The sequence below is a fragment of the Entelurus aequoreus genome, linkage group LG17, assembly GCF_033978785.1.
Source record: "Entelurus aequoreus isolate RoL-2023_Sb linkage group LG17, RoL_Eaeq_v1.1, whole genome shotgun sequence".
In the NCBI taxonomy this organism is placed as follows: Eukaryota; Metazoa; Chordata; class Actinopteri; order Syngnathiformes; family Syngnathidae; genus Entelurus; species Entelurus aequoreus.
The window spans coordinates 39,855,116-39,877,106 of NC_084747.1; the positions used below are offsets into that span (position 1 = coordinate 39,855,116).

At 39.9% G+C, this 21,991-nt stretch overlaps 1 protein-coding gene across 1 annotated transcript in view; it reads left to right on the forward strand.

Annotated features, from left to right (window-relative positions):
* LOC133631805 (adhesion G-protein coupled receptor D2-like) overlaps positions 1-20,515 on the forward strand; it is a 68,148-nt gene extending 47,633 nt beyond the window's left edge. Inside the window, exons 5-10 of the mRNA XM_062023965.1 lie at positions 4,458-4,499; positions 4,566-4,619; positions 5,178-5,325; positions 8,167-8,225; positions 8,314-8,344; positions 20,273-20,515. Of these exons, the coding sequence (XP_061879949.1) occupies positions 4,458-4,499; positions 4,566-4,619; positions 5,178-5,325; positions 8,167-8,225; positions 8,314-8,344; positions 20,273-20,280 (342 nt within the window). The 3' untranslated portion in view covers positions 20,281-20,515. The remainder of the gene's footprint in view (positions 1-4,457; positions 4,500-4,565; positions 4,620-5,177; positions 5,326-8,166; positions 8,226-8,313; positions 8,345-20,272) is intronic.
* Positions 20,516-21,991: the final 1,476 nt, after the last annotated feature.

The following is a 21,991-nucleotide window of genomic DNA, read 5'->3' on the forward strand; positions in this document are numbered from 1 at the left end:
TAACGAGTACAACATGTATGATTTTACTTGTGGTAGCGTCATTGTAACGAGTGCAACATGTATGGATGTACCTGTCGTAGCGCCACAACACAAGTACAACATGTATGAATGTACTTGTGGTAGCGCCATAGTAACAAGTACAATATGTATGATTGTACTTGTGGTAGCGCCATTGTAATGAGTGCAACATGTATGAATGTACTTGTGGTAGTGCCATAGTAACAAATCAATCAATCAATCAATCAATGTTTATTTATATAGCCCTAAATCACAAGTGTCTCAAAGGGCTGCACAAGCCACAACGACATCCTCGGTACAGAGCCCACATACGGGCAAGGAAAACTCACCCCAGTGGGACGTCAATGTGAATGACTATGAGAAACCTTGGAGAGGACCGCATATGTGGGTAACCCCCCCCCCCTCTAGGGGAGACCGAAAGCAATGGATGTCGAGTGGGTCTGACATAATATTGTGAAAGTCCAACACATCAGCGAAAGTCCAGTCCATAGTGGGGCCAGCAGGAACCATCCCGAGCGGAGACGGGTCAGCAGCGTAGAGATGTCCCCATCCGATGCACAGGCTAGCGGTCCACCCCGGGTTGGGAGCAGAGTAGAAAAGAAAAGAAAAGAAACGGCAGATCAACTGGTCTAAAAAGGGAGTCTATTTAAAGGATAGAGTATACAAATGAGTTTTAAGATGAGACTTAAATGCTTCTACTGAGGTAGCATCTCTAACTTTTACCGGGAGAGCATTCCATAGTATTGGAGCCCGAATAGAAAACGCTCTATAGTCCGCAGACTTTTTTTGGGCTCTGGGAATCACTAATAAGCCGGAGTTCTTTGAACGCAGATTTCTTGCCGGGACATATGGTACAATACAATCGGCAAGATAGGCAGGAGCTTGACCGTGTAGTATTTTATACGTAAGTAGTAAAACCTTAAAGTCGCATCTTAGGTGCACAGGAAGCCAGTGCAAGTGAGCCAGTATAGGCGTAATATGATCAAACTTTCTTGTTTTTGTCAAAAGTCTAGCAGCCGCATTTTGTACCAACTGTAATCTTTTAATGCTAGACATAGGGAGGCCCGAAAATAAAACGTTACAGTAATCGAGACGAGATGTAACGAACGCATGAATAATGATCTCAGCGTCGCTTGTGGACAAAATGGAACGAATTTTAGCGATATTACGGAGATGAAAGAAGGCCGTTTTAGTAACACTCTTAATGTGTGACTCAAACGAGAGAGTTGGGTCGAAGATAATACCCAGATTCTTTACCGAGTCGCCTTGTTTAATTGTTTGGTTGTCAAATGTTAAGGTGGTATTATTAAATAGATGTCGGTGTTGAGCAGGACCGATAATCAGCATTTCCGTTTTCTTAGCGTTGAGTTGCAAAAAGTTAGCGGACATCTATTGTTTAATTTCATTAACACACGCCTCCAGCTGACTACAATCCAGCGTGTTGGTCAGCTTTAGGGGCATGTAGAGTTGAGTGTCATCAGCATAACAGTGAAAGCTAACACCGTATTTGCGTATGATGTCACCTAGCGGCAGCATGTAAATACTAAAGAGTGCAGGGCCAAGAACCGAACCCTGGGGAACTCTGCACGTTACCTTAACATAGTCCGAGGTCACATTGTTATGGGAGACACACTGCATCCTGTCAGTAAGATAAGAGTTAAACCAAGACAAGGCTAAGTCTGACATCCCAATACGCGTTTGGATACGCTCTAATAAAATATTATGATCAACAGTATCGAAAGTGGCGCTAAGATCAAGAAGCAGCAACATAGATGACGCATCAGAATCCATTGTTAGCAATAGATCAGGAGTCATTTTTGCGAGGGCTGTCTCCGTAGAGTGATTTGCCCTGAAACCGGATTGAAAAGGTTCACAGAGATTGTTAGACGCTAAGTGTTCATTTAGCTGCTGTGCGACAATTTTTTCGAGGATTTTCGAGATAAACGGAAGGTGGGACACCGGCCGGTAGTTTACCAAGAGATCAGGATCGAGGTTAGGTCTTTTGAGTAGAGGATGAATAACCGCTTTTTTGAATGCTAGAGGAACAGTACCAGAGGAAAGTGATAAGTTTATAATATTTAACACTGATGGACCTAATAATACAAAAAGCTTCTTGATAAGTTTCCCAGGAATTGGGTCAAGTAAACATGTTGTTTGTTTTGTCCCATTTACACATTTTAACAATTCCTCCAATGTTATTTCATCAAAGAGAGAGAAACTATTTTGGAGGGCAGTGTCCGTCGTATATACAGTCGTATTTGTGTTAATAGAACCCAGTTGTAGCTGAGATGCATTGTCTTTAATCTATTTTCTAATGACTTCAATTTTCTTATTAAAGAAATTCATAAAGTCATCTGCTGAGTGGGTGGAGCTACTGGGAGGAGTCCCTTGTTGGGTTAGCGATGCTACTGTACTAAACAAAAATTTAGGATCATTTTTGTTGAGGTGGATGAGATTTGAGTAATATTTAGCTTTAGCTGAGGTAAGCATGCGTTTATAAGTTATTAAACTATCACTCCATGCTTGATGGAAAACCTCAAGTTTAGTGGCACGCCATTTGAGTTCCAGCTTTCTACATGATAATTTCTGGGCTTTAGTTTCTTCTGTAAACCATGGGGTACACCTTTTAAAGGCCCTTTTTAGCTTTAGCGGTGCTACACTATCAATGGTGTCGCGCAGGGCGTCGTTAAAGTTGTTAGTGAGGTTATCAATAGAGCCCACATAATTTGGGAATGGTGCCATTCATGAAGGCAGTAGGTCAGTAAGAGTCGTCGTTGTGGCAGCATTAATGTTGCGGCTGCTATAGTAGTTATTATTATTATTATTAGTTTGTTGACAATGAGTCAGAACTTCGAATTTTATAAGGTAATGATCGGACATTACTTTAGTGTACGGGAGTATCGTAACTTTAGAGGTGGTGACACCCCTGACAAGCACTAGATCTATCGTATTACTGTTGCGATGCGTGGGTTCATTTATTATTTGTGTAAGACCACAGCTATCAATTGTAGTCTGGAGCGCCACGCATGGAGGGTCCGATGGGGTATTCATATGGATATTAAAGTCCCCCATTATGATTATATTGTCGACGTGCGTCACTAGATCAGCAACAAACTCTGAGAATTCACTGATGAAGTCCTAATAGGGCCCAGGGGGGCGGTAGATAACAGCCAGGTCGAGAGGTAGCGGTGTGACAAACCTCATAGTGAGCACCTCAAACGAGTTATATTTATTATTTAGGTTAGGTTCGTATAGTTAGGAGGAGATGCCTCATTTAGCACAAAAAAATCGTCTGGTTTGAGCCAGGTCTCGGCGAGACCAACGACGTCAAGTTTGTTGTCTCTAATGACCTCATTAACTAATAACGTTTTGGAAGATAATGATCTTATGTTTAAAAAGCCCATATTATAGGTAGTGGGCTGTTTTGAGGATTGTTTGTTGAAATTATCCGAAGTAGCAATATTAATAATGTTGCGTTTATTATGCGTAGTGCACTTTAAATAGTTTCGACCATATCTAGGAATTGATACGACGGGAATTTTCAGATTGTTTGCTTGATGCTGCGATAAACTGAATGCATCCTAGTTAGCCACCTCAGTACAATGTATGTCTGCCTCTGACACGGTCACAAAAGAAAAAACATTATGTGAGTTGTGTTTTATTCTAAGAGAATTGCTATGTGTGCAGAACTAGCCTGGCGCCGGCTAGTTCTAGTTTAAATGACTCCTTACCCGGACACTCCACGCTTCTTTGGGGATTAGCTTTTCCCTTTGTTGTTAGCCCCGCTCGGCATCCCCGCTTCTGCTTCCGCTCACACCGCTTACGTCTCCTCCATTGACGGTACCCGCTAGTACTTGACTCCGCTGCTACAAAGGCCGCTCGATGTAGCCCGTGAAGTATTCCCATGCTAGCGAGGAGGTCCACCGTACATGCATCTTTCAGTCTATAACGACCCGATCTATCCACATCCAAAATTGTCTGTCGGTCGTATGTGATCACAGAGTGTTCACGCTTTGAGCCAGCCATGAAATTGACAGAAATGACGGGTGTTTTTTGCCAAATCGCTCTACACTCCCAAGAGCGTCTTCAAGCTGCTGCATTTCAATGCGCCGCCATTTTGCTCTTTTGGCGCCGGCTAAATACAACATGTATGAATGTACTTGTGGTAGCGCCATAGTAAGGAGTACAACATGTATGAATGTACTTGTGGTAGCACCATAGTAAGGAGTACAACATGTATGAATGTACTTGTGGTAGTGCCATAGTAACAAATACAACATGTATGAATGTACTTGTGGTAGCGCCATAGTAAGGAGTACAACATGTATGAATATACTTGTGGTAGCGCCATAGTAACGAGTGCAACATGTATGACTGTACTTGTGGTAGCGCCATAGTAACGATTAGTACTTGCTAACTAGTGTATGTATTTCCCACAGGGCTTGTATATTTTCCTGGTATATGCAGTTTACAACAGTGAGGTAAGCAAGTTGTTCATATTCACTTTCACTCTTAATATTTAAATGTATTCAAAGTTTGTGGTTTAGGTGAGGAACGCCATCAAGAGGATCAAAGAAAAGAGGAAGGCCTTATCTTTCACAGTAAGTCATTAAAAAAAAAAAAACTTCTGTGGATTTTTTTTTTTTTAAAACGTCCTTTTATTTACCCGACTATTTTTGATGTTCATTTGAGTAAAAAGGGAGGGGTTCAAGTCCCCGCCCCCACCTGAGGAGGTGAGGTGGTTCGCCTTGTCTGGGTGGGCGTTGTGGGGACCGTGTGTTACAACCAATATACCTTTAGGACTCTGGATCAGGGCCCTTCCACGTTTTCAAGGCCAGGGTCCCCTTACTTATATGTCCTGTATAAAATAGTGTTTTAAACCAGTACTTCTTAACCATGGGGCAGGGGCCCATTGCTGGGCCCTAGAGGGCCTCTGAAAAATATGTTTCTCAGCTGTGGCAGATACACTCAGTCGTAATACACATTTCCTCCACTTGTGGCAGTAATGGCAATATCAAACAAACAGAAGAAGTCTGGAGCTAAAGTCATAGAGAAGTTTCTTAAGGGCAAAACATATGACTAAAGTGGTGAGGCTGTATTTCATTTTGCAGGCTCCATTGTGTCACTCTTCCTAATGTTTTCTATCGTTATGGCAACAGAACTGTTCCCAGCCGACCACCTTCACACCATCTCAAAGAGCCCCGATAAAATCCTGGGACATAAGTCCACCGGCCCCCTCCAGCCCTGAGACCAGTGAGACCTCCAGACCCCCCAGTTCTATCTCAACTTCTCTGGTGATCAAGAACGGTACGTCGTTTTTGTCACGCCAAAACTTCGGCCAATCAGATGACGCAACAATAACAATACCAACAATAACCATTTAACTGGACTTGTTATAGTCACCTCCATATTTTCATTATGAAATAACACAGAGTTTGTTTTTTGATTGTTTTTTTTTCTAAAATTAATATAAATAATAATAATAATAAAATAAGAACATTTAATTCAATAAATATTTTTATTTTTTTGGTTGTTTTCTTTCTGAATAAAAAATAATAAGATATATATAAATGATACATTAAAATGTGGTTGTTGTTTTTCCAAATGTAATACAAATAATAAGAATATATATAAAATAATATTTTATTAAATAATTTGTTTTAATTTTGTGGCATTTTTGGTAGTTTTTTCTAATTAAAAAATAATTCAAAGAAATATATAAAATAGTAAATTAAAATGCAACAAAAGTTTTGGATTTTTTGTGTTTTTTGGTGATTGTTTTTCTAAATGTAATGATAATAATAATAATTAAAAAATACATATAAAATAGTAAAATGTTATTAAATAATTTGAGTTTTAAGTTTGCGGGGTTTTTTGGTTGTTTTTTCTAAATAAAAAAATATATACATATACAGTATATCCATCTATCCATTTTCTACCGCTTGTCCCTTTCGGGGTTGCGGGGGGTTCTGGAGTGTATATATATATATAAAATAGTAAATTAACATAGAATAAAAATATTTATTTTGTGTTTTTTGCTGGGTTTTTTTCCCCCAAAAAAAAAAAAAATCATTAATATATATATATATATATATATATATATATATATATATATATATATATATATATATATATATATATATATATATATATATATATATATATATATATATATATATATATATATATATATATGTATATATATATGTATATATATATATATATATATATATATATATGTATATATATATGTATATATATATATATATATATATATATATATATATATATATATATATATATATATATATATATATATATATATATATATATATATATATATATATAAATTATTAAAATTAGATTAAATAATCAGAGTTAACATTTTTGGGGTTTTTTTTAGTTTGTTTTTGTAAATTATATATATATATACATACTGTATATATATATACATACTGTATATATACACTAACGTTCAAAAGTTTGGGGTCACATTGAAATGTCCTTATTTTTGAAGGAAAAGCACTGTACTTTTCAATGAAGATAACTTTAAACTAGTCTTAAGTTTAAAAAAATACACTCTATACATTGCTAAAGTGGTAAATGACTATTTTAGCTGCAAATGTCTGGTTTTTGGGTCAATATCTACATAGGTGTATAGAGGCCCATTTCCAGCAACTATCACTCCAGTGTTCTAATGGTACAATGTGTTTGCTCATTGGCTCAGAAGGCTAATTGTTGATTAGAAAACCCTTGTGCAATCATGTTCACACATCTAAAAACAGTTTAGCTAGTTACAGAAGCTAAAAAACTGACCTTCCTTTGAGCAGATTGAGTTTCTGGAGCATCACATTTGTGGGGTCAATTAAACGCTCAAAATGGCCAGAAAAAGAGAACTTTCATTTGAAACTCGACAGTCTATTCTTGTTCTTAGAAATGAAGGCTATTCCACAAAATTGTTTGGGTGACCCCAAACTTTTGAACGGTAGTGTATATATATATATATATATATATATATATATATATATATATATATATATATTATATATATATCAATCAATCAATCAATCAATGTTTATTTATATATATATTCATACTGTATGTATATATATATATATATATTTTCATACTGTATGTATATATATATATATATATACACTACCGTTCAAAAGTTTGGGGTCACCCAAACAATTTTGTGGAACAGCCTTCTTTCTTGTTCTTAGAAATGAAGTATACAGTATATATATATATATATATATATATATATATATATATATATATATATATATATATATATATATATATATATATATATATATATATATATATATATATATATATATATATATACACACACACACTACCGTTCAAAAGTTTGGGGTCACCCAAACAATTTTGTGGAATAGCCTTAATTTCTAAGAACAAGAATAGACTGTCGAGTTTCAGATGAAAGTTCTCTTTTTCTGGCCATTTTCAGCGTTTAATTGACCCCACAAATGTGATGCTCCAGAAACTCAATCTGCTCAAAGGAAGGTCAGTTTTGTAGCTTCTGTAACGAGCTGAACTGTTTTCAGATGTGTGAACATGATTGCACAAGGGTTTTCTAATCATCAATTAGCCTTCTGAGCCAATGAGCAAACACATTGTACCATTAGAACATTGGAGTGATAGTTGCTGAAAATGGGCCTCTATACAGCTATGTAGATATTGCACCAAAAACCAGACATTTGCAGCCGGAATAGTCATTTACCACATTAGCAATGTATAGAGTGTATTTCATTAAAGTTAAGACTAGTTTAAAGTTATCTTCATTGAAAAGTGCAGTGCTTTTCCTTCAAAAATAAGGACATTTCAATGTGACCCCAAACTTTTGAACGGTAGTGTATATATATATATATATATATATATATATATATATATATATATATATATATATATATATATATATATATATATATATATATATATATATAAATTGTAAATTATAATAAAATAGAAGTTTTAATTTTATGTTTTTGGTTGTTATTTCTAAATTAAATTGTGTGTATATATTTATATATATATATGTATAAAATAAAATAATAAGAATTTTAATTGAGTAAGATGAATAAGAATGAGGTCAACCTGTTGAGTTTTGTTGTCTTTCAGAGAGTTTCAGAAAAGAAAGCTTTGTGGGTTTCGCATTCAAGCCGGCCTCAGGAAACCAAGTAAGCAATATTGAAAAATTACTATTATTTTGTAACAATACTAGTTGTTTAAATGCTACATTTTGTTTTGTTCTTTTGCATTACACAGGTGGTGCAGCTCACAGCATTTAAACAATCAGGTAATGTTTCTTTACTTTCATCTCGATGTTCCGATCCGCTTTTGATATCGATTGTATCTGCTTGCATGTAAAATGTGTGATATCATGTGCGATAAAGCAGTCTTGTGGTATTTATAAATGGTTGATTTATATAGTTGTGACAGTTCCTGACTGTCGTGCGGGTTCTCAGGACCACCAAGGAAGGACATTGTCGCGAGCATGGTTGACTTTCTTTTATTTTTAATCAATCAATCAATCAATGTTTATTTATATAGCCCTAAATCACAAGTGTCTCAAAGGGCTGTACAAGCCACAACGACATCCTCGGTACAGAGCCCACATACGGGCAAGGAAAAACTCACCCCAGTGGGACGTCGGTGAATGACTATGAGAAACCTTGGAGAGGACCGCATATGTGGGGAGACCGAAAGCAATGGATGTCGAGTGGGTCTGACATAACATTGTGAAAGTCCAGTCCACAGTGGATCCAACACATCAGCGAGAGTCCAGTCCACAGCGGGGCCAACAGGAAACCATCCCGAGCGGAGACGGGTCAGCAGCGCAGAGATGTCCCCAACCGATGCACAGGCTAGTGGTCCACCCGGGGTCCCGACTCTGGACAGCCAGCACTTCATCCATGGCCACCGGACCTATGCAACTCCCCCTCGCAAGGGACAGGGGAGAAGAGGAGAGAAGAAAAGAAACGGCAGATCAACTGGTCTAAAAAAGGGGGGTCTATTTAAAAGCTAGATTATACAAATGAGTTTTAAGATGGGACTTAAATGCTTCTACTGAGGTAGCATCTCTAACTGTTACCGGGAGGGCATTCCAGAGTACTGGAGCCCGAATAGAAAACGCTCTATAGCCCGCAGACTTTTTTTTGGCTCTGGGAATCACTAATAAGCCGGAGTTCTTTGAACGCAGATTTCTTGTCGGGACATATGGTACAATACAATCGGCGAGATAGGCTGGAGCTAAACCGTGTAGTATTTTATACGTAAGTAGTAAAACCTTAAAGTCGCATCTTAAGTGCACAGGAAGCCAGTGCAGGTGAGCCAGTATAGGCGTAATATGATCAAACTTTCTTGTTTTTGTCAAAAGCCTTGCAGCCGCATTTTGTACCAACTGTAATCTTTTAATGCTAGACATAGGGAGACCCAAAAATAATACGTTACAGTAATCGAGACGAGACGTAACGAACGCATGAATAATGATCTCAGCGTCGCTAGTGGACAAGATGGAACGAATTTTAGCGATATTACGGAGATGAAAGAAGGCCGTTTTAGTAACACTCTTAATGTGTGACTCAAACGAGAGAGTTGGGTCGAAGATATTAGCCCAGATTCTTTACCGAGTCGCCTTGTGTAATTGTTTGGTTGTCAAATGTTAAGGTGGTATTATTAAATAGATGTTGGTGTCTAGCAGGACCGATAATCAGCATTTCCGTTTTCTTAGCGTTGAGTTGCAAAAAGTTAGCGGACATCCATTGTTTAATTTCATTAAGACACGCCTCCAGCTGACTACAATCCGGCGTGTTGGTCAGCTTTAAGGGCATGTAGAGTTGAGTGTCATCAGCATAACAGTGAAAGCTAACACCGTACTTGCGTATGATGTCACCTAGCGGCAGCATGTAAATACTAAAGAGTGCAGGGCCAAGAACCGAACCCTGGGGAACTCCGCACGTTACCTTGACATAGTCCGAGGTCACATTGTTATGGGAGACGCACTGCATCCTGTCAGTAAGATAAGAGTTAAACCAAGACAAGGCTAAGTCTGACATACCAATACGTGTTTTGATACGCTCTAATAAAATATTATGATCGACGGTATCGAAAGCGGCGCTAAGATCAAGAAGCAGCAACATAGATGACGCATCAGAATCCATCGTTAGCAATAGATCATTAGTCATTTTTGCGAGGGCTGTCTCCGTAGAGTGATTTGCCCTGAAACCGGATTGAAAAGGTTCACAGAGATTGTTAGTCACTAAGTGTTCATTTAGCTGCTGTGCAACAATTTTTTCGAGAATTTTGGAAATAAACGGAAGGTGGGAGACCGGTCGGTAGTTTACCATGAGGTCAGGATCGAGGTTAGGTCTTTTGAGCAGAGGATGAATAACCGCTTTTTTGAATGCTAGGGGAACAGTGCCGGAGGAAAGTGATAAGTTTATAATATTTAACACTGATGGCCCTAATAATACAAACAGTTCCTTGATAAGTTTCCCAGGAAGTGGGTCAAGTAAACATGTTGTTTGTTTTATCCCACTTACACGCTGTAATAATTCCTCTAATGTTATTTCATCAAAAATAGAGAGACTATTTTGGAGGGCAGTGTCCGTCGTATATACAGTCGTATTTGTGTTAATAGAACCCAGTTGTAGCTGGGATGCGTTGTCTTTAATCTCCTTTCTAATGAGTTCAATTTTCTTATTAAAGAAATTCATAAAATCATCTGCTGAGTGGGTGGAGCTACTGGGAGGAGTCCCTTGTTGGATTAGCGATGCTACTGTACTAAACAGAAATTTAGGATCGTTTTTGTTGAGGCGGATGAGATTTGAGTAGTATTTAGCTTTAGCTAAGGTAAGCATGCGTTTATAAGTTATTAAACTATCACTCCATGCTTGATGGAAAACCTCAAGTTTAGTCGCGCGCCATTTGCGTTCCAGTTTTCTACATGATAATTTATGAGCTCTAATTTCTTCTGTAAACCATGGGGTGCGCCTTTTAGGGGCCCTTTTTTGCTTTAGCGGTGCTATACTATCAATAATTTTGCGCAAGGCATCGTCAAAGTTGTTAGTGAGGTTATCAATAGAGCCGACATAATTTGGGAATGGTGCCGTTACCGAAGGCAGTAGGTCAGCAAGAGTCATCGTTGTGGCAGCATTAATTTTGCGGCCGCTATAGCAGTTATTATTATTATTAGCTTGTTGACAATGAGTCAAAACTTCAAATTGTATAAGGTAATGATCGGACATTACTTTAGTATATGGAAGTATCATAACTTTGGAGGTGGTGACACCCCTGACAAGCACTAGATCTATTGTATTACCGTTGCGATGCGTGGGTTCATGTATTATTTGTGTAAGACCACAGCTATCAATTATGGTTTGGAGCGCCACGCACTGAGGGTCCGATGGGGTATTCATATGGATATTAAAGTCCCCCATTATGATTATATTGTCGGCGTGCGTCACTAGATCAGCAACGAACTCTGAGAATTCACTGATAAAGTCTGAATAGGGCCCAGGGGGGCGGTAGATAACAGCCAGGTCGAGAGGTAGCGGTGTGACAGACCTCATAGTAAGCACCTCAAACGATTTATATTTATTATTTAGGTTAGGGGTAAGGTTGAAATTTTCATTGTATATTAGTGCGACACCCCCTCCCCTTTTAAGAGGACGGGCAACATGCGCATTCGTATAGTTAGGAGGAGATGCCTCATTGAGCGCAAAAAATTCGTCTGGTTTGAGCCAGGTTTCGCTAAGACCAATGACGTTAAGATTGTTGTCTCTAATGACCTCATTAACCAATAACGCCTTGGGAGACAATGATCTTATGTTTAAAAAGCCCATATTATAGGTATTGGGCTGTTTTGACGAGTTTTTGTTAAGATTATCCGTAGTGGCAATATTAACAATGTTGCGTTTATTATGCGTAGTGCACTTTAAATAGTTTCGACCATATCTAGGAATTGATATGACGGGAATTTTCAGATTGTTTGCTTGGTGCTGCAATAGACTGGACATATCATAATTTGCCACCTCAGTAGAATGCATGTCCACCTCTGACACAGACACAACAGAAAAAACATTATGTGAATTGTGTATTATTCTAAGAGAATTGCTATGCGTACATGGATTATCCAGCCTGGCGCTGGCTAGTTCTAGCTTAACTGACTCCTCACCCGGACTAACAGACATTGTAATTGCCTGTGACCGGGCTTGCTCTAGTGTAGTCAGTCAAGTGAGACTTAAATATTAGTCTATGTTTCTAGACAGGATGATGGCGCCTTCCTGGTTAGGGTGAAGGCCGTCTCTCATCAGCAAGCCTGGTTTGCCCCAGAAAGAGGGCCAGTTATCAATAAACGTTAGTCCCTGTTGCCTACAGAAGATAGACAGCCACTTGTTAAGCGAGACTAATCTGCTATATCTCTCATCATTGCCTCTCGCAGGCAGGGGGCCAGAGACAATTACTCGATGCCTGGACATCTTTCTGGCGAGATCACAAGTCCTGGCTATGTTTCTCTTTGTAATCTCTGACTGTCTCATTCTAGTGTCATTGGAGCCAACGTGTACAACTATATTCGCATAATTAGTGGTGCGATTAGCCTGTCGTACGTGTTTACTAGGCCTGTTGCGAGTTAGCTCCCTAAGATTAGCTTCAATGTCAGGTGCTCTGGCCCCGGGGATACACTTTACTGTGGCTGGTTTGCTAAGCTTTATGTTTCGGGTGATGGAGTCCCCTATGACTGAGGTGTGGTGCCCGGTAGACTAGGGTGTAGGACTAGCTAAAGAGCTAAATCTATTATGCGTCTCAACCGGTACACCGTAGCTTGTAGGCCGCTTAGGACTGCTACAAGCTGGGCTAGTTAGCTCGCTACAGCTAACGCTAGCAGATGTGTCCGCAACATCTAAAGTTACGACATTACTCTGCTCTAACTGGCGGACACGGCCCTCTAGCAGAGCCAACCTCTCCGTGAGTATGGTGCAAGACGCGCAGGAAGCCATTACTCACAGTGTTTTCTGTCACCGAGTGAAGTTCCTGCTGTCCTCAGGGAAGTGGTCGCGGTCTGCGGGAGTAGCTTCCTACTTACCTTCTGACCGGCGCTGCCTTTCTCCGCGCTAGCTTAGCAGCTAGCTAGCTGAGGAAAGGGTGGTGGGACAGAGATCGGGTGATTTGCAAGTTAAATAGTACCACTAAATATGTTTGAGAAGTGATAAAGAAAGCTGTAGAACAATTAAAAGCACACAGATAGAGCGATACTTAGCCTTTTTCGCAACAGCGAACAGACGGCGAGCAGTCACCTCAGTCTCAGGTTGTGTCGCTTTTCAGCTCCGCCTCCTCCTGCTCGCTCTCCCGTTCGCTCCTCAGCGTCACAGTGTCGTCGTCTTTCTCCCCCCCTCCATTTCGAGGGAGCGGGAAGTGGGGACGGCCAGGTCCCCCTGTGGCACCGGTCTTCTCCTCTGTGTACTTTTCTTCCTCTTCTTTGTCTACTTCTTTGCCTTTTTCTTTGTCTTTGTCTTCTTTGTCTTTTTCTTTGTCTTTTCCTTCTTTGTCTTTTCCTTCTTCTTCTTCTTTGTCTTTTCCTTCTTCTTTATCTTTTTCTTTGTCTTTCCCTTCTTCTTTGTCTTTTCCTTCTTCTTCTTTGTCTTTTTATTGTTCTTGTTCTTCTTCTCCTTGTTGTTCTTGTTCTTCTTCTTGTTCTTCTTGTTCTTGTTCTTCTTGTTCTTATTTTTCAATCATCAATCAATCAATCAATGTTTATTTATATAGCCCTAAATCACAAGTGTCTCAAAGGGCTGTACAAGCCACAACGACATCCTCGGTACAGAGCCCACATACGGGCAAGGAAAAACTCACCCCAGTGGGACGTCGGTGAATGACTATGAGAAACCTTGGAGAGGACCGCATATGTGGGTAACCCCCCCCCTCTAGGGGAGACCGAAAGCAACGGATGTCGAGTGGGTCTGACATAACATTGTGAAAGTCCAGTCCACAGTGGATCCAACACATCAGCGGGAGTCCAGTCCACAGCGGGGCCAACAGGAAACCATCCCGAGCGGAGACGGGTCAGCAGCGCAGAGATGTCCCCAACCGATGCACAGGCTAGTGGTCCACCCGGGGTCCCGGCTCTGGACAGCCAGCACTTCATCCATGGCCACCGGACCTATGCAACTCCCCCTCGCAAGGGACAGGGGAGAAGAGGAGAGAAGAAAAGAAACGGCAGATCAACTGGTCTAAAAAAGGGGGGGTCTATTTAAAGGCTAGATTATACAAATGAGTTTTAAGATGGGACTTAAATGCTTCTACTGAGGTAGCATCTCTAACTGTTACCGGGAGGGCATTCCAGAGTACTGGAGCCCGAATAGAAAACGCTCTATAGCCCGCAGACTTTTTTTTGGCTCTGGGAATCACTAATAAGCCGGAGTTCTTTGAACGCAGATTTCTTGTCGGGACATATGGTACAATACAATCGGCGAGATAGGCTGGAGCTAAACCGTGTAATATTTTATACGTAAGTAGTAAAACCTTAAAGTCGCATCTTAAGTGCACAGGAAGCCAGTGCAAGTGAGCCAGTATAGGCTATTTTTCTTCTTGTTCTTATTTTTCTTCTTCTTCATCTTCTTCTTCTTCTTCTTCTTCTTCTTCTTTTTCTTCTTCTTCTTCTTCTCGGTCAGGGGGCCATTTGCCGCCCCCCCGTCTGGTCCGTCAGCACCTGCAGGAGCCGCAACTGTTGGCGGGACTCCTCGAGTCGCCGGCCACGCCTCCTCGCCGCCATCTTGGAGCGGGCCCCGGTGTGCCCTGCCCCGCTGTCGGACTACCGGCCACGCCTCCTCGCCGCCATCTTGGAGCGGGCTCCGGTGTACCTTGCCTCGTTGTCGGACTGCCGGCCACTTCTCCTCGCCGCCATCTCGGAGTCGGCCCCGGCGGGGCACGCCTCGCTGTCAGTCTGCCGGCCCCGCCTCCCCACAATAGTTTAGGAAGGTAAAGTTTTGTACCTGACAGGTTTCGGCTACCTTGCTTTTGCAGCCTTCATCAGAGGTGTCACGTGAAGCCTGATGAAGGCTGCAGAAGCAAGGTAGCCGAAACCTGTCAGGTACAAAACTTTACCTTACTAGCCTATATAAATCAACCATTTATAAATATTGATTGATTGATTGAGACTTTTATTAGTAGGTTGCACAGTGAAGTACATATTCCGTACAATTGACCACTAAATGGTAACACCCGAATACGTTTTTCAACTTGTTTAAGTCGGGGTCCACTTAAATTGATTCATGATACAGATATATACTATCATATATACTATCATCATAATACAGTCATCACACAAGATAATCACATTGAATTATTTACATTATTTACAATCAGGGGTGTGGAGAGGGGGGGGGGGATATGGACATCAAGTAGTGGACATAGAGAGAGAGAGAGAGATTAGAAGGCATAAGATAAGAAAAAGTATCTGCATTTGATTGTTTACATTTGATTATTAGCAATCCGGGGAGGGTGTTAGTTTAGGGTTGTAGCTGCCTGGAGGTGAACTTTTATTGCGGTTTTGAAGGAAGATAGAGATGCCCTTTCTTTTATACCTGTTGGGAGCGCATTCCACATTGATGTGGCATAGAAAGAGAATGAGTTAAGACCTTTTTTAGTTCGGAATCTGGGTTTAACGTGGTTAGTGGAGCACCCCCTGGTGTTGTGGTTATGGCGGTCATTTACGTTAAGGAAGTAGTTTGACATGTACTTCGGTATCAGGGAGGTGTAGCGGATTTTATAGACTAGGCTCATTGCAAGTTGTTTAACTCTGTCCTCCACCTTGAGCCAGCCCACTTTAGAGAAGTGGGTAGGAGTGAGGTGGGATCTGGGGTGGAGGTCTAGAAGTAACCTGACTAGCTTGTTCTGAGATGTTTGGAGTTTAGATTTGAGGGTTTTGGAGGTGCTAGGGTACCAGGAGGTGCATGCATAATCGAAAAAGGGTTGAACGAGAGTTCCCGCCAGAATCCTCAAGGTGCTTTTGTTGACCAGAGAGGAAATTCTGTAGAGAAATCTCGTTCGTTGGTTAACCTTTTTGATTACCTTGGTTGCCATTTTGTCACAGGAAAGGTTAGCCTCTGGAATGGAACCTAGGTAGGTGAATACATATATACACATCAGTAGGCTAAATGAACCTCTTCAACAGTCTTGCGGCATGTTTACTTGTGCAAAGCTGGACAGACAGTTAACATCTAAATGACCTCCAATACGCACACAATTTATTCTGTTTTACTAAATTAATTTACAAAAGGTAAACATGCTAGGCTATTGGCTACTAGGAGCTCGCAGCTACACAACAGCTGAGCACACAATAGCACACAAGAGAGTCACGTGAAACAATAATTGAACAATAAAATAGCGCAATACAATCAAGTATCAAATAATTATAGTTTATTTACTGCTGCATGCGTTTACTTTCGTGATTTTTTGTGACCACTAGGTGTCACCAAAAAACAATTCCCACCCGACCTCATCTTAAAGACAGCAAGCATAAGTCAGACAGTTAAAAACAAATGGGTTAGTGTTAGTGTAACATTCCACACATCACAATAATAAAAGTAAGTACAAAGATTCTTGCTGATATCATGTCGTATTGATATCAGTTTGGGAAAATACTCAAGTTTTAAAATATCACTAAAAAAAATTTCAGGACACTCCGACTTTACCGAGTCGAGGTCGACTTTACCGAGTCTGCCACCGTGCTGCCACCGTGGGCAGCACGGTGGAATAGGGGTTAGTGCATCTGCCTCACAATACGAAGGTCCTGAGTAGTCCTGAGTTAAATCCCGGGTTCGGGATCTTTCTGTGTGGAGTTTGCATGTTCTCCCCGTGACTGCGTGGATTCCCTCCGGGTACTCCGGCTTCCTCCCACCTCCAAAGACATGCACCTGGGGATAGGTTGATTGGCAACACTAAATTGGCCCTAGTGTGTGAATGTGAGTGTGAATGTTGTCTGTTTATCTGTGTTGGCCCTGTGATGAGGTGGCGACTTGTCCAGGGTGTACCCCGCCTTCCGCCCGAATGCAGCTGAGATAGGCTCCAGCGACCCCCCGCGACCCCAAAAAAAGGGACAAGCGGTAGAAAATGGATGGATGGATGTACTCCGACTTTAACTATTGGGAAGAAAATGTTCATTATTGGTTTTACTGTGGAGGTAGTCATAACAACAAATGATGTCCACTTCTGTTCGGAAAATTACTTTTAAAATGTAATTAATTATAGTTACTCGTTACTTTACCAAAAAATTTAATTTAATCACTAGCGGAGTTATTCCTAAATAAATGACTAATTAATGCGTAAAAAAATATATGGCATATGCAGTTAAGAGATGTTTCATGAGAGCAGAGTTTGTGTGTATCTGTGTGGGTATGCGTTCATTTAATTATAATAATACAAATATTTTGATAAAAACAATATGAATTTACCATGACTGTAATTTGTTTCATAGTACCCGCACTCTTTTACTATGAAGCCACGTTGATGTAACACGTGCCTTGGCATTGTCTTGCTGAAATAAGCAGGGGCGTCCATGGTAACATTGCTTGGATGGCAACATATGTTGCTCCAAAACCTGTATGTACCTTTCAGCATTAATGGCGCCTTCACAGATGTGTAAGTTACCCATGTCTTGGGCACTAATACACCCCCATACCATCACAGATGCTGGCTTTTCAATTTTGCGCCTATAACAATCTGGATTTCTTTTCCTCTTTGGTCCGGAAGACACCACATCCACAGTTTCCAAAAACAATTTGAAATGTGGACTCGTCAGACCACAGAACACTTTTCCACTTTGTATCAGTCCATCTTAGATGAGCTCAGGCCCAGCGAAGCCGGCGGCGTTTCTGGGTGTTGTTGATAAACGGTTTTTGCCTTGCATAGGAGAGTTTTAACTTGCACTTACAGATGTAGCAACCAACTGTAGTTACTGACAGTGGGTTTCTGAAGTGTTCCTGAGCCCACACTGATGTCGCTTTTTGATGCAGTACAGCCTGAGGGATCGAAGGTTACGGGCTTAGCTGCTTACGTGCAGTGATTTCTCCAGATTCTCTGAACCCTTTGATGATATTACAGACCGCAGATGGTGAAATCCCTAAATTCCTTGCAATAGGTGGTTGAGAAAGGTTTTTCTTAAACTGTTCAACAATTTGCTCACGCATTTGTTGACAAAGTGGTGACCCTCGCCCCATCCTTGTTTGTGAATGACTGAGCATTTCATGGAATCTACTTTTATACCCAATCATGGCACCCACCTGTTCCCAATTTGCCTGTTCAACAATTTTGTGGAATAGCCTTCATTTCTAAGAACAAGAATAGACTGTCGAGTTTCAGATGAAATTTCTCTTTTTCTGACCATTTTGAGCGTTTAATTGACCCCACAAATGTGATGCTCCAGAAACTCAATCTGCTCAAAGGAAGGTCAGTTTTTTAGCTTCTGTAACGAGCTAAACTGTTTTCAGATGTGTGAACATGATTGCACAAGGGTTTTCTAATCATCAATTAGCCTTCTGAGCCAATGAGCAAACACATTGTACCATTAGAACACTGGAGTGATAGTTGCTGGAAATGGGCCTCTATACACCTATGTAGATATTGCACCAAAAACCAGACATTTGCAGCTAAAATAGTCATTTACCACATTAGCAATGTATAGAGTGTATTTTTTTAAACTTAAGACTTGTTTAAAGTTATCTTCATTGAAAAGTACAGTGCTTTTCCTTCAAAAATAAGGACATTTCAATGTGACCCCAAACTTTTGAACGGTAGTGTATGTATGTATGTATATATGTATGTATGTATAGGTATACCTTTTTAAATTATGAGATTAAAAATCGAAATCGTGGGATTAGAAAATCGAAATTATGAGAAGTATTGATATTATGAGATAAAACGTCGTAAAAATTAGATAGAAAGTCAGTTATGAGATCCAAAAGTCATTAATATGGGATAAGTCGGTCCAAATTTTTAGATTTAAAAAAAGTCAAAAAAATTAGATAGAACTTCAAAATTAGAGATTAGAACATTTAAATTATAAGATTAGATGTCATAATTGTGATATGAAAAACATTTGAAATTAACAGTAAAAAGTCATAATTATGAGCTAAAATTCATAATTACTGGACCAAAAAGTCAAAATAATGACATAAAAAGTCTTGATTATGAGATAAAAGGGCAAAATGATTATATTAAAAGCCATAATAATGTAATGAAAAATTTAATTTATGAAATCAATTGAAATTATTAGATTAAATGTCATAAATATAAGATTAAAAAAAGTCTAAAATATCAGATAAAAAGGCATAATCGTGGGATAAAATGCCATAATTATAAAATTAAAAAAATCTAAATTAAGAGATAAAGTTGAAATCATGAGATTAAAAGTCTAAATTGAGATACATCTAAATTATGAGATAAATCATAATTATAAGATAAAAAGTCATAATTTGAATCATATCATTATAACCTTTTTATCTCATAATTTCAACTTTCTTTGTATCACATAATTATGATTTACCATAGGGGTATGTATAAGTGTGTGTGTGTGTGTGTGTGTGTGTGTGTGTGTGTGTGTGTGTGTGTGTGTGTGTGTGTGTGTGTGTGTGTGTGTGTGTGTGTGTGTGTGTGTGAGAGAGAGTGTGAGTGATGGGGTGTGTGAATATATTTATGTATATATACATATATATACTGTATGTATATATATATAAATATATATTGTGGCGTAAACGGGCTTCCACAATTCTAAAGTATGAGAGTGAATGTTTTTTAAAAAATGGCGGGTGAGAGAATTGCCGCTGTGTGTTGTGGTGTTGTGAAGGAGCAGCAACAGATGGTGCAGGAGGTGAAGTCACCATCAATAGCGACAATTTGTCCATCAGGAGCAGGAGCAAAGTTAGCGATGGCTCCATTCAACGTTTCATTAAATGTTTGAGCGCGTGTGAAGAAGGTCTGCTGGATGCTGGATGATGCTGGAGTGCTCGTGGGCGTCCATTGTGCTGCCTGCAGACAAAGAAGAAGTTCATCAGCAATGGCGGCGTTTGGCTATTCAGTGCCTCCGCCATTAAACACTCCAACACCTGCTCTCTCTCACTGCGCCTTTCAGTCGGCCTCCATCTTCGTTTGTCTTTTGTATGCAAACACGCTTCCCGTCTTGCAGGATGAACAAATGCTCTTCTAACGTGCCTCTTGTCTCCCATCACAGGCTGCTGAACCGCAGGATGGAGTCCATGCTGGCGCCCTGGCATCGCAGCAAGTACTCCCATTGCCACAAGTACATACCGAAGGTGTAAACCCCAAACAAACCCAGAACCTTTGTTTCCACTGTCATGAGAGTGATGAATATTAATAATAATAACTCACTTTTTCCCACCGTTATTGCTGGGGTGTCCAAAGTGAGGACATTTTATCTCATAAAAGTCAACAGCAAAATTCATCAATATAAATGTATTCTCCTTATTCCGGCATTTTTTTTTTGTTTGTTTCCCGCCTTCTTCTCCCCGTGTTTTCGTCCGATCGGAACCATTCAAGTGTCCCAAAATCCATGATGTTTCCCGGGTTGTAAACATTTCCGGATTACACGGAATTACCAGGATTTTTCCCCGTTGAAAATTAATGGGAAATGTAAAAACTTTTACATATCCCACTTATCTCAACGGATTTGAACGGTTCCAAGGTCAAAATGCTCCTTGCTCTTGTTAGTCAACTGCCAGCATGCTAACGTTAGCATGCTAACTTTTTTGGCATAATTTCCTGCTCGTACACCTTAGAGTCATAAAACTTGGTCCATGACACATGTTTACTGTTAGCATGCTAATGTTAGAATACTAACTTTTTTTTATGTAACTTGGTACTTGTTATATGCTAACATTACCGTGCTAACTCTGTAGCTAATTTTGCCGTTGGACACATCACAGTCATATGACTTGGTACAAGGCACGTTTTAATTTTGCAATTGTACACCCCAGAGTTAAATAGCGTAGTACAGTGGTTATCAAACTTTTTCCACCAAGTACCACCTCGAAAAACACTTGGCTCTCAAAGCACCACTATAATGACCAATATTAAAATAAATGATAAATAAATGGGTTATACTTGTATAGCGCTTTTCTACCTTCAAGGTACTCAAAGCGCTTTGACAGTATTTCCACATTCATCCATTCACACACACATTCACACACTGATGGCGGGAGCTGCCATGGAAGGCGCTAACCAGCAGCCATCAGGAGCAAGGGTGAAGTGTCTTGCCCAAGGACACAACGGATGTGACTAGGATGGTAGAAGGTGGGGATTGAACCCCAGTAACCAGCAACCTTCCGATTGCTGGCACGGCCACTCTACCAACTTCGCCACGTCGCCCCAGTAGCTTAGTAGGCCTAAGTATTCATTAAAAACAAGGCTGAGGTTTTATTTAACGAGTATATTTGATATTGGTAGCCACTGTAACATTACACACAGTTTGAACAGTAACACTGTGTTTGAATATTTAATGAAGTGATTTTAGATGGATGGCTGGGCTCCATTTAGTACCACAGTTTGAGAATCACTGACTTAGTACATAACATATGCTAACATATGTCAAGTACCAAGTTATATGACTCTAGGGTATGCAATTGCAAAATTAGCACAACATTTTTTTTAGCATAATAACATTAGCATATTCACTTTAATAGCCGATGTCACTGCCTTAGAGCAGGGGTGTCCAAACTACTATAAATATTGATATATATAATGTTAGCATGCTAACGTTAGTATGTTAAAGTTAGCATGCTATCTTTTTTAGCCAATGTTGCGTGGAGTGTTATATAACTTGGCATTTTAACTGTCGCAATGCTCACGTTAGCATTACACTGCACCTTTAGCGTAGCGGCAAAATATGGATGTTTTGTCCTGGTAAATTGGCATATATTCATTTTTATGTACA